This window comes from Aplidium turbinatum, chromosome 7 (assembly GCF_918807975.1).
Source record: "Aplidium turbinatum chromosome 7, kaAplTurb1.1, whole genome shotgun sequence".
NCBI lineage: Eukaryota > Metazoa > Chordata > Ascidiacea > Aplousobranchia > Polyclinidae > Aplidium > Aplidium turbinatum.
In genome coordinates this window covers 20,221,833-20,235,615 of record NC_137478.1, presented here as the reverse complement: position 1 = coordinate 20,235,615, position 13,783 = coordinate 20,221,833, and the positions used below count along the sequence as shown (strand labels likewise).

The following is a 13,783-nucleotide window of genomic DNA, read 5'->3' as shown; positions in this document are numbered from 1 at the left end:
CAGTAGCCTATCGAAAAATTTGTTCTCTTTGTGGAACAATGGCAGGAAAAAGGTTAAAAAAGTTAAAAGCAACTTGACACCAACACACCTGTGCAACTGCTTGGTTGTACTGTTTCCTTGCCTCTTCCTTTTCTTTCACCGCTCCTATGTACGTGACATCGTCAATAACCCTACAAGACAATTTTTTACTAATTTTCATGCTACGTTTTATAGAATATCACTTACCATCAAAAAAGTACGTTTTCAGTAGATCGAAAAAAACAAGATGGCAATTTTTCCCAGCCTATACAAGACTTTGGGGTAGCCTACCGTTATCGTTGGTGTGAATAAAAAAAATCATGGAGAAAAATTTAAGTCTTCTGGTCAACGATTGCGTACTATTTCTTTGCATAAAGTTGGTCTGTTGATTGATTAAATCTTTATCCTCGGACTGGGACAGCTTCTTGCAGAGCTTCATCCTGGCAGTTTCGTATACTTGTAGAGGCTTTGAATCACTGACGCAGGCCCGGTCACCAAGAATGGCAGAGCCAAGTTTCAGATTGTTGAAGTCTTGTTGGCGAGGAATTATTCCACCCACTAGATGCCGCTGAATGGAAAGCAGTCCTTAACCTGCATAATCTCGGGTGAAACACACGAGAGCACAAGCTCATCAGCTCAAGCGCACACCCCGAGAGTCGAACCAACGCCGCTTGATCTGAAGCTTCTTCGTTCCATACGTCACGCGCTAACCAACTGAGCTATCGGGTCTGTGGCCTAATTTAACTGTTTTCCCTGAAACGTAATTCTATCTGGCTATGAAGTATTTCAGTTCAAAATCAAATTTGTTTGGGAAAAACGAATCAAATATCACTTTGCAAAAACTTTTGCAAACAGTCTGACAGTCGGCTCCATACCCGAGTGGTGAGAGCTTTGGTACGACATTCGAAAGGGTGCTAGTTCGACACCTCTCACGAGCATGCAGTTGTGTTTTTAACAGGACACTCAAAGGCATGCCTGAAAGTGGTCACGAAGATTGGCTTCCTTGCCTTCCCGTCCACTTACGTCAAATCTGCAACCACCTGGCGTAAACTTGGATATGCACAGAAAAACTATGCAACATGATAGCCTACTACTGTACATAGTCAGGGCCCGATTAACCATGAGGCACACGAGGCACTGGCCTCAGGCCCCCTGGTTTTGGGGGCCCCCAATTTTTTTACATTAGTACCGTAGGAATAGGTAGTGAAAGTTGTTGTGCCGGTATGTGCACAACTGCACAGTTGTTATTTTTGAGTGACGATTTCAAATTGTGTAACGTAATTGTGTAAATTGTGTAATTGCTAAATAGAACGATTCCGGACCGTCACCATTCGGACTTGAAATGCTAGGCTTCAGTTGAGCACTGCTGCTCTGCATCGAAAGCGATGTGCCAATGGGGGCCCCTAAACTTAGCTGTGCCTCGGGCCCCCGTGAGCCTTAATCAGGCCCTGTACATAGTATACAACGGTGTTAATGCGTTTCGTTTTTAAGAACTAACATTGAAAAGTTGGAAATAAAGGCATTTTTTGGAAGGCGCAGTACCACAGACACAGCTCTCGCTGCATCCTCGTTATTTCGTACAAGACTTGTCACTTCCACTCGGCTGTATCGTGACGTCACCGTTGAGAGGACATGGAATGTTTCAATGTTGATGGTGGAGTCAGACTGACGACGAAATCGGGAAAGAGAAGCTACCTCTTCCTGTGAAAACAAAACAGTCGTTTGAACAGAACGAACCCAAATATATTTTTATACATCAAATGCAATTACTGGTCTTTAAAACCTTTTACTGGCTGTTTCACCCTTGTTTGTGACCTTCAGAAGGTTTTTATTCAAATAGAATGTTTCTTCTTCGTTTGAACCTTCTTCGCCACTCCAAGGGTCGAGGGGCTCTGCCTTTTACCACCCTTGGGCAGTGGCGGCGACGCGGTCTAGATGTTTGGGCAGGTGTCGAGCAGCCATTCAATTGATTTGTCATCCAGTTCACGCAGACCACGCACACCATTTGGCGCATGGTAGATGGCGCAATTACAAATGGTGTGGTCTACGGTTTGTTCCTCCTTGCCACACTCACAAATCGCAGATGGAGCCATCCCCCATTTGTGCATGTTCGAGCGGAATAGTCCGACGCCAGTACGCAGGCGGTTGAGCCGCACCCAGGCCTTCCTTGGCAAATGCATTCCGGTTGGGTGGTTGCTGGTGTCGGAGATGAAACTTTGGAGTCTTGAGGAGTTCTTCTTCCACTCCGAGCTCCATTGGTGGTCCGCCCAGGTAGCCGCACTGATGGATTGGTCTTCAGCAGTTTTCATCAGGAGTTGTGCGGCACGTACAAATGGGTGTCTCGATTTTAGTCGCTGAGGTTTCTCGTTCACAGACTCATAGAGACTTGAGTAGAGCAAGTGGTTGGGGTTCGTAGCGCGACGAGAAAGAGACAGGATAGCTTCTTCGCGACGAAGCTCAGCTGGTTGGATGCCTGCAAGGACAGGGAGATTTTCCGATGGTGTAGGTCGCAGGCATCCTGGGGATTTTGAGTTGGCATAAGCAGGAAGACAGGAATTTGCGCAGCCAAGACTTCATGGCGGTGCCAGCATGGAGTACAAGTTCGGGGCAGATGTTATCGGGACCAGGGGCCTTACGGGTCTTAGTTGATTGTAGGGCAGCGGTAAACTCATCGGACGTAAATTCACCAGAAATGCTTTCCTCGGCTGGTGTTAGGATTTTCCAGAGATCAGACGTTTCCTTCTTTACAAGTTTGGAGAACTTGCGGTCGCCTATTTTGTACGTCCCGTTTTTCACAAGTTCTGATGCGATGTTATTGGAAGTAACGGGGCATTGGCGGGAAGGGCGTGCTGAACGGCCCGTAAGGTTGTTTATATTTTTATACATATTCTGTCTTACTAAGATAATGTATTGTCAATATAGATTTAAGTTGAACTAGGTTTTCAGCCAAGTAATTAGATTTACCAGTAGCCTACACTGCTTTATCTTTTTAATTGACCACTCACCGCATTATTTTGGGAAATGATAAAATATCCATTCTTTTCTGCCTCACTTAAGATAAAGTTTCTGATCAAACAAAGAAATATATATATTGTCCACATTATGACAAATATTCCTTTATCTTAATAAATGCAAACAAAGGAAAGTTGAAGATATTTTTTTTTCAGTTTCTTGTTTAGTTTCTATCGATTTGTTATTGTGCATTGCAAGACCCCAAAAACAATATGTTTTTTATATGTCGTGTAATCTTAGTTTTACACCAAAATAAATGGGTAAAAAGGTAAATTCCATACTTGGTCCACGCATCGGGGAACGATAAGATAAGATTCTCATTATAAGCCTTTGGCACTAACGAGAGTAGGGTGGCCACTGGCCAGTTCCTTTCTCTCGGCCGCCTTTCTTTCAGCAACTACGACCACCCAATTTATTACACTCTGGGTAGGAGTAAGCGGTGTTTTTGAACAACAAGCTTTAGCCGGGAGTCGAACCAGGATTGCAAAATTGGAAAAGCGAGCGCCTTATCCGCTGCGCCATCTCACAATAAACAATCATAAACTCATTCTTATTACACGTTAAATCAAGCGAGAAAACTTTCCTTTCCCAGACCTCACGAAGTAGCATTATGCTTATCGCCACCATTACGTAAGTTTATCAGTTGTTTGGTGACAAGTGAATTGGTTATAGGCTATTTTATAACCTGCTGAATCTTTCGGATAGTTTTAGATTGACTATCACTAATCTGTTGGTAAAACTTGATGTATTGCCTCTGTTCGGTGCGGTCTGTCATTCAAATGCGATTTTGGATGAAAAAACGACCACGTGCTATACACCTGCACTTTAAGCTTAAACTAGTGGTTCATTTTGTGTTGGCGGACTCCTTTTTGTGCCTTCGAAGCGGACTCGGACCCCTAAAAAAAATTATCTGAAATTTCGATATATCGCGTTCCTAATGGAAGCAAATGTTTCATAAATTTCGAAGCGACACACTTAGAAGAATTTGCTGAACTCGCGACACACTTATGACGATTGATGACATCGACAAAGTTATGTCAAGAGCTATAGCAATTCAGTAATTCTTATTTTGATTTAATGTTTTTTCTGCAAATTTGATGAAAAATTAATAGAATTTTGCAAACTTTACAAACTTTTTTGTAATTTTGTTATCAATATGTAATCAATTTTGTAATCAATATTAACTCGTTATATTCAAGTTATGGCAAAACTGTGAGTGATAGTAGACTGCTCAAGTTTTTTGGCAATAAGTCGCTATTTGTTCTTACATTTTTCTAGACTTACCGGTATCCTATCATAATTGGTAAATATTGTTTTTTGTGTTTATGATCGGAAATAAAAACAAACTGAACTGAAATTCTTGGATATAGGCCTATCATTTTTCAGTATTTTTCAATTTTCGAAAGTGTTTAAATATTGCCGTTTTTTACTTGGATATAACGGCTGTATAGCAATGTAACATTACAAAGAAATTTGGGTCAATCATTTTGGAAAAGGCCCTTAAAAATCCCCTAGAACTAATGTGTATACAAAATATTTCCTGAAATATAACTTAAAAACGCTGTTTTTTGGTTTAAATAAATATATGCTCTTTCATTAAAGCAGGTTTAATATAATTATGTAACTTCTGTAGGCTAATCTGAAGACTGTGTTTGTTTTCCATTTGATTGGTCAAACTGAATCAATAGCTTCTTACTATTCTATGGTTGTGAGCTCATGTTATAAATCTCACTCCTTTTTCATTGAGTTAAACTTTCTTTGATCCTAATTACAGGTAGGCTATATTAAATGCGACTTCCATTACTGTGATACCGATGGCATATAAAGCATATCAAGAATTTATTTCTGATATAAAAATGCTATTAATTAACGACAAAAGTTCTCTCTCATAGTAGCCCAGCTACGCCTATTACACTTTTAGGAAGGTTTAATGCCAACACGCAGCGGTAAATTAGTTGATAGGTTTTTCCATTGAAAAGTAATGAGGACGTGACTCAATTTATTGTTAGCCTAAATGCACTGATACGTCAGACCTTCCTACACGGCTGGAAAACATTTTGAAACTGTTCCCACATCCACACTTTGACTCAGATGAAATTCTAGCAAACTCTGCAGCTTACAAAATCTTACAAATTACACTGGTCTACACAAAATGTCAGGTTTGGGTTTTGACAACTCATTTTAGCTAATTTTGGGGCGCTGAATCCGAAAAGGAACTCAGATTTTCTCTATCACATCACGTTTTTGAGATATGAAATATCCCTAATTTTTGAAAAAAATCAATTTTTGCCCCCCCTCTGTTGTCAAAACAAGAATTCTGATGCAATAAACACTGTTTTACCTGCAATAATCTAGCTTTAATTAGCAAACAAGCATTCATTCTATATTATATTCACACAAATTTGCGTTGTCTTTATTAAAATTTCATGCCTTGGAATAAAAACTAGGCATGCAAAAGAGCAACCCTAATAACATCAAACGCTACATTATGCTGACGAACATGTCGATAGGACAGTGACAAGGTATTATCTGAATTATAGCCTACAGTTCACACAATATGCACATAGACATTCCAATGGAGTGCAGAAGTTCTGAAGACACACACAAAAATAGCAAAGTGCCAAAATAAAGATTGACTCAAAGGGACTTGGGCAGGGCGAGTTCAGAAACAGTAAATAAAAGAGCTTTCATAAAATATGAACTCTTCACTTATAAGCTTAAAAATGCTCTTTTGAGGGACTTTCTTTTATGAGCAGCATCTGGAATTTCTCTTTTAAAACTCCAGCAATAGTCGGGCATCATATGACAATCCCGCCGACCTTGATAACGTTCCTCCATAATTTTAATATCCTGGTGGAAACGTTCACCCTGTTCTTCACTAACTTTCCCAAGGTTTTCTGGAAACTCATCCGCATGGCTCTTCAAATAGTGAACTTTGATGCTCATCCTGCATCCCAAATCTTCAAAACTAAGCAGTAGCTCCCTTAAGAGATCTTTATAATTTTCTGCTTTTCTGTTTCCCAAAAAATTTCTCACAACAGCACCGAAAGCATTCCAAGCTCTAGCCTCGAATGGCAACATTGATTTTACAAAATTTTCATCCTTTAACAATTGCCTGATTTGTGGTCCATTGAAAATCCCAGCTCTTTTTTTCTCTTCACTGAGACCAGGAAAAGCATAACATATATACTTAAAACACTCCCCTTTATGATCCAAAGCTTTTACATGTTGTTTCATGAGACCAAGTTTGATGTGAAGAGGAGGCAAGAGGATCTTTTTGATATCAACTAACTGATCACGTATGATATTTTTGTCTCCAGGTGTCAAGGTGAGCCTTGGAGGCCACTCTTCTTTGTTCCAGTGCTGATCCTTCGCCCTGCTGTCCCAGTGGCATAGGAAACATGGGTATTTGGTGTAGTCACTTTGTTGCCCCAGCAAAAAGTTCACCATTTTTAAATCTACACAGATGAGCCAACCATGCTCATGGTACTTTAACTTTTCAAGAACGGTTTTGATGTTCTGATACTCTTCTTTCATTGTCACCGAATGTCCTATCGGAATAGAACCGTACACGTTACCATTGTGAAGTAGAACACACTTCAAACTTCTTTAGGAGCTATCAATGAAAAGTCTCCATTCGTCTGCATCATACTGTGGTAATCCCATTTCTAGAAGAAGCCCTTCTATATTGTTGCAATAAACGAAATCATTGTGGGAAGCAAAATATGGAAGCAGTTCTTCTTCTCGTTTGCGATAAAATGTCACGCTTGTACCAGCTTTGAGAAGTTTCCTTTCCTGTAGCCTTGATGCCAATAACTCCGCAGATTGCTTAGGCAAATACAAATCTCTCAATAAATCATTTAATTCCATCTGATTAAACTGGGAAGGCTTGTCTGACAGATCCTCTGGTGCTGGTTGAAAATTTTCATTTTCTCCTTCACTAAACGATGCTTCTGAAGAAGAAATAGCCTCTTCGTGTAGTTCTGGAAGTGATGTAAATACTGGCAGTGGCTTTTCATCACTGTGAGGAACTGGCCGCAATGCCGAATCCAGATTTGGACATTTCAAACGATGTTTACTCTTTTTGTTATACCCTTTCACACTAACAAGACAAAAATAACAATCGTCAACATGATTTCGTTGCTCTTGCCAAATCATGCGTATTTCAAATTTCATTTGTGAACCTTTTCCTTGCGACCAACTTCTCAGTCATTCAACGCAGGTCTTGCACACTTTATGAGGAGCCCAGCTTTTGTCCTGGTCCCCCAACTTGACTTTAAAGTAAGCAAGATATGCCCTTTTTACAAACGTGGTAATATTGCATTGTTGAGACTTCAACATGAAGCATCCACAAATGTAACAAAATCTATCCGGATAATTACAACATTTTCTTCTTTTGCTGGAAGCAGACATAGCTTGAGATCAAATATAACCTTTCTTTGTTAGTAGTTTTCTAAGAGCAAGTTTTTTCCACAGAAACACCATTATACCAAAAACTCTAACCGACTTGAACTCAAACTTACAAAGTATAAAAATACCTTTTCCTTCTACAAATCACTTTTCAGCTTGAACTCTGATGTTGGTCTGTACAATGTACATGTGCTTTATGAAACTTCTAAATAAATCTTTCTTACTAAGCAAGAATTTATTACTAAGTCAAATCTACTCCCACCAGCTGTCTTCCTACGATATTCCATCTGCACAGTGCACAGAGATAGCAGCTGACCCACAGATAACGCATGAGAAGCCAAGACAGGGAGTTCAAGCCAGCATGGAAAAACTCGACGCTACCAATCTCCACTATGTCCTATTACGATTATCATAACAGGAATTTTTTTTTATTTTAGAGGAAATCTGAACCAATTTATGAATTTAGTGTAAAAATATCTCTATGTTTGAAAGTTTATAGCTGTCAGAAAATAATTATATTTGACATTTTACTGCACTAAAAACGGTAAAAATTGGTCAATTTCATAAAATAATGGCAACGATAGAAAGAAAACTTGATGTGATAGAGAAAATCTGAGTTCATTTTCGGATTCAGCGCCCCAAAATTAGCCAAAATGAGTTGTCAAAACCCAAACCTGAAAAAAAAGTTGAAATTTGTAGACCAGTGTTATCAAAGTGCTAAACAGATGAGTAGCCTACAAATGTATCTTTGTATTTTCTGTCCATTTTTGGTGAAGTGTCTTAAGAAAGTCATTTACCTTGTAGCTGTAGTTTGCAACGTTGAAGAAGTCTATGAGACTTTGTTGCCAGTAAAAAAAAGTTACAGTCAAAGCTCGATAACTCGAAACTCTTCCTATCTCGAACGAGGTTGACTGATCCCTGCTAAACGCATATCAAATGCATGCAAAAAAGCTATTCCTAACTCGAAGTTCTATAACTCGAACTTTGGTTAACTGGAAGCGTTTTTCTGCTCCCCATGGCGTATGCAGCACTCTTTATCTCAAAAATTACTGAAAAACGTCAATGTATTGAAATTGTTGCACATTCTTGACAGAGCTTCGATATTAGTTGAGACGAAAACGATAAGCAATTGCTTCAGACATACTAATTTCATTGCCATGACTCCTGGCATTGAAGTCACAGCGGGCACATCTAAAGAAGATGACATTCCAATAGCTGAGTTCCCCAGATATGCTACAATTGCCTGTGCAATTTTTCACGGGAGATACGAAGACTATGCAACAGCTGATGACATTTTTGGGGCAGTAAAAGAAAAACACAAGATATCTGACACTGCTGCAAGTGATGACGATGGTGACAACTAGTCTGAACACAAACAAACCCATCCACACAGCAACAAAAACGCTTGATCAGTGCATGGGGATACAATACTTCTTACAAATACAAGATAATTCTGCTGAGACTTTTGTCCATCTAAAGAAAATTGAACAACATACTGCTTCGAAGAAAGTGAAGGCACTGAAACAAACTGCTGTTGATTATCTGAGTGTGTAATTTATGCGTGTTTACCAGTAATATTGTTTTCAAGCAATTATTCAGAAGCCTGAAGCACTATATAGGCTAATATGAATAAGTTTCTGAAACCTATACAATTAAAATACAACAAATCTGACAAAACATAACTTGACTTGCTATCCATAGATATTGACAGTGTCTCCACTTTCTTGTTAAATAAATAAGGAGGTTATTCTAAACAAGAAAAAATTAAAAAATCAGTAAACTAAGGGGAAATTATTTAATGTTTTATCTATCAAATTGTAAATGATAGTAGGTGTGCATGATAAAAAAATTATCCAGGGTGACTTTACACAGAGGTGCCAAATTATTTATTGTCTTGTCAGCACGTCTTTTTACATTTTGCACAGGTAGCGCGCTTTGTTGATTAGACTGGTGCTTTTCAATCTTTTTTCCTTTCGTACAGATTTCAGATCCTTATGTTCCTATTTCATGCACCCTTTTAAATTATGATGGATATGAATAGCTACTCTATTTATCATTTTTTTAGGCATTATGATGTTTGTAGTTTTTGAACTTTGCAAAGACTCTTCTGATGAAACACGGAATGATTCCAGTTCATGCACCAACAACTAACATGTTGCATTGTCACTGTCATACACACGCAAACATTCCTGCTGAAATTTTCTGCAAGTAGGCCTATTTTCCAAGTTGTGTGTGTGATCTTTTCGGCCGGCCTACATTTTAAATGAGAAACTTTTGCCTAATGAAGTAGACATGTCTATAATCAGTGCACTGACCAAAATTGCAAACTGCAGACCTATAAAAGGTAGAATGTTTTTCAAGCCTAAAAGGTGTCGGCCGAAAGATGCCTAATCTTCCTTTGCGTTCCCACTGATACCATTTTAGCAAGTTTTGCAGTATTTTTAGGTAGGTTTCAAACAGGGATATCTAAAGAAGGGGATACGAAGGCTTTTATTACGTCTGACAATAGAAGGGCTTTTGTTTATCGTAAATAATCTGTGTTTATCGTAAAATGACAATTGGCACCGATAGTAGTTTAATAAATCTTGTTATGATAACTTGCATTGCGCTATTAGCATCAGGCCTGGATAGTCACAGCATGCTCATGGTTGCTTGTTATATTCAACTACTTATATACTTGCTTTACATCTAGCCTACTGCAAAGGCTTTGTTAAAAAAAGCAGCTTACTCGCAACTTTTCAACTGTCTTTGTAGACAAGTATTCTTTGAATATGCTCTACGTAACATTTGCTAAATGTCTTCTGTCGCTCATTGTACCAGCTGCACTACAACACTTTCTACGATTTTAAAAAGAACCACATGTTTAAAGCACTACAAACTACCGCCCTGGTAGTGTCACGAGAATAAGGCAATCGCTGCGAGCCTTCATATCCCCTTCTCTAGATATCTCTGGTTTCAAATACTACTCATGCTGATCTACTCACGCTAACTCAAAAGAAAACATCTTTCGCATAAGCGTAGACTACAATTTTTTTTACACAATTGTAAAGTACATGAATAAAAAATAAAACTCATAAAATTTTAATTTAATCAAGTCGGTAGTCTTTCTCCATTGATCTGTAATTTGGCCCTGGTTATTCAAACTTCAAGTCACTTATGCAGAATACAGTTGAATGACATTAGAAAAATGTCTTTTCGCACTGAATACATTTTTTGTAAACCTGCAAGGAAGTAGATTCATGTGTAGGCTTCTTGCTTTCATGGTGATGCAATGAAAGTTCCTTTTCCAAACAACGCTTTACTTCCGGCAGGCTTCTGCGGAGATAAAGTAAGCTGGAAAGCATTTGTGACAAATTAGGCCACAGGATTCCAAGCAACACAAGTTTCCCCCTTGAAAACAATGAATATCCGATGAGATACGTGATCACAAAATATCAACCATGTGACTAACTGACCAAAGCTTAATTTCAACTTTGCCACATTGTGTTGATTGAACTCAAACAAATGTATCATAAACTTTTTTCTTCACGTACGGTCCATGACCATCTCAATGGCGATAGGTTTGTAGTCTATCATGTAGTCAGGTAGTCCTGACGCCAGGAAGATTGATCCTTCTCAACAGTGTATAACACTGTTTATCCTTGGCGACAGTTAGCTTAGTTGTTTTCTTTCCACAAACGTAAGAATTCAATTGACTTAAAAACCAGCGGTTGAGAATTAGTGGTGCGAAACTAATGAGCCCAGCCTCATAGGGACCGTTCAAATATTACGTAACGCTATCGAGGGGGAGGGAGGGTTATGAAAAGCGTTACGTTAGCGTCACATCGAGGGGGAGGGGTTCAAGCAAAACGTTACGTAACGCTTACGAGTAGGGTAGTTTGTTTGTGCTGGCTGGTATCGTCGTTTGGATATTAAATTAAGCTGAAATCATATCCAACAGCACCTATTTAGCACCAACGAAATCTCTATCAAGTATCAACTACGGTACTGTAATTCCCGTAATTCCATACAGGTTCTAAGTGCTCAAAACCTCGCATTGCGAAATTGCAAGGCAGCATTCTTACATGGTAACGCCTAGAACATCACACGCCCAGGGCGAAAGAAAAAATTGAATTGAATCCTGTCTTTGTCATGAGTTACCATGGGGGGTGGGGGGAGACAGGTTATACCTGGGACTGGTATATAAGTCCCCTCACTTCCCTTGGTAACTCATGACAAAGACAGGACTCAATTCAATTTTCTCTTTCGCCCTGGGCGTGTGATGTTCTAGTCTTTTCCTTCTTACATCACAAAGCTTGCTTTGACGTGAGTGAACATTAAGGTTGCCAGATCGCCTTTTTTAGGCCAAATTCCAAAAATCTGGCCTTTTTAAATTGCAGATGGCTTAAAAAAAATGATGCAAATGATGCAGAAAAGCTGGCCTTATTTGGCCCTTTTTATGGCTGCAAATTTTGACCGGTTTAGAAAGTATTATTTTAAGTAAATTGAAAATAAAAGTATCACTTATCATCACTTAAAGCAGTGGTTTTCAACCTTTTTGGTGGAACAGAACCAGTGGTGCCACTCCTAGTGTTTTTGGGTTGCATCTAGTGTTCTAGTGTTTTTTTTTTGACATCTAGTGTTGTTTTAGCGATTTAGCGCCATGTTGGTGTGCATAAGTTTGGACAGTGTTCAAAGTAGCCCCACCAGCCACCTCATTTTTGTTTGGCTGCATCAATGTGTTTGTAGTGCTTTTCAAAGTGGACAGCGAGTTTTTTTGTCTGGTTCCACCCAATGATGACCAAATTTGAGATATTTAGCAAAAATACTTTAAAAAAATACACACACATGACTGTGAAAAGTGTTCAAAGTAGACAAAAGCAGGTAGCGTAGCCTACCTTGTGGCAGGCTTACATTGGATGAGTATGGAGTTCTTTAACTACACTACCTCAGAGATTGTGAGTAATATTGCGTTTTTGACAATATATTTGCTAAGGCCAAATTCGGGGAAAATTTGGGCAAATTTTGTTCGCCCTTCCAAAATGTTTTACTCTCCTACGGCTATGACTTCAGGGCTCTCACTTTCAAGGAAATTCAGTTCTTAACTCTCACTAACGCCATTGGCTGTCATTTTTGTACATTATGCATGTAGGCTAAATGATCGTGTATTTATAATACTAGTGTTTTTTTAGTCAAATCTAGTACTTTTTCATGACAAGAGAGTGGCAACATTGAACGGAACCCAATGAAACATTCCAAAAGCTCGAGGAACCACTGTTCAATAATTTAATTACCTTACGGTACGGTATGCAAAAAACATCATTTGATTGATAAAATTAAATTAAAATACTCATGTTCAGATTTATTTATGTACAATAAAAATACAAACTGTAAAAAACCTAATAGCCTACTGGCAAAACAAAATGATCTCTAACACGTTCACGACAATTCGACGCACCGGTGTACAAACGAACTGTTGAACTCCTTGAAGCGAAGAAAACATGTCAACAAAATTTGGCGGGAAAGCAGAAAGTTAAAGGTTATCGCACCACAAGAAAACAACACAAATTCTGGATCGCAGCGAACGTGTTAAAGTGTAGAAAATTTATTAATACTGTAGTGGCAAACCTAATCAATATTTGATTATATTTCAACAATATGCATATAATAATATAATAGATTTTCGAATTTGAATGTAAACTTGCGGAACCCCTAAACTTACTGGCGGAACCACACGGTTCCGCGGAACCCTGGTTGAAAACGACTGACTTAAAGCCTGAACTAGGCCTATATCCGTTTTAATTACTAAGTAGAGACATAGAGAGTAGAGAATGTGTTAGCTGTGGACAGGGTAGTTCTATTGAGTTGAACCGGGTGGGCTACTAAACGTTTTCAGTAGGTAGGCTACATAACGTTTTAATTCCAAAAAAAGAATATAGCTAACATTTCATGTCTCAAACGTAAGCTTTAGGTGCATACAAACCAAGATATTTTATCAGCACGTGTTTCCACGTCATAATTTTAATATAATCTGGAAAAACGGGCTTTGTAATGGAAAAACGTCACGTGGGGGGGGGGTTGACAAAAACGTTACGTTGGCGTCACATGGGGGAGGGGGGGTCAAAAATTCGGAAAAACAGCGTTACGTAATATTTGAACGCTCCCATAGGCGAAACACGTGTCTATCGCTGTCAATTCTTGCTACACTCCACTGCCGAGAAACATATGGAGGCTTGTAGCCTAGCTCTTGTTCTTGATATTTTTTATCCAATCATAAAACTCTGTTTTTATTTTGCACCCATTGTGACGATATCGAATTCTGTAAATCACATATGCTACAATGCTACATTCAAGTGCAAACATT

The 13,783-nt window shown here is 38.8% G+C and overlaps 1 protein-coding gene across 2 annotated transcripts in view; it reads right to left on the bottom strand.

The window, feature by feature from the left end:
- The window catches only part of LOC145774298 (inter alpha-trypsin inhibitor, heavy chain 4-like), a 28,216-nt gene extending 25,079 nt beyond the window's left edge, over positions 1–3,137 (bottom strand). For both annotated transcript variants that reach the window (XM_082585499.1, XM_082585500.1), the window contains exons 1-3: positions 3,024–3,137; positions 1,517–1,719; positions 89–170 (exon numbers count right to left, since the gene is read on the bottom strand). In XM_082585499.1, the coding sequence (XP_082441625.1) occupies positions 89–170; positions 1,517–1,719; positions 3,024–3,119 (381 nt within the window). In that variant the 5' untranslated portion in view covers positions 3,120–3,137. The remainder of the gene's footprint in view (positions 1–88; positions 171–1,516; positions 1,720–3,023) is intronic.
- Positions 3,138–13,783: the final 10,646 nt, after the last annotated feature.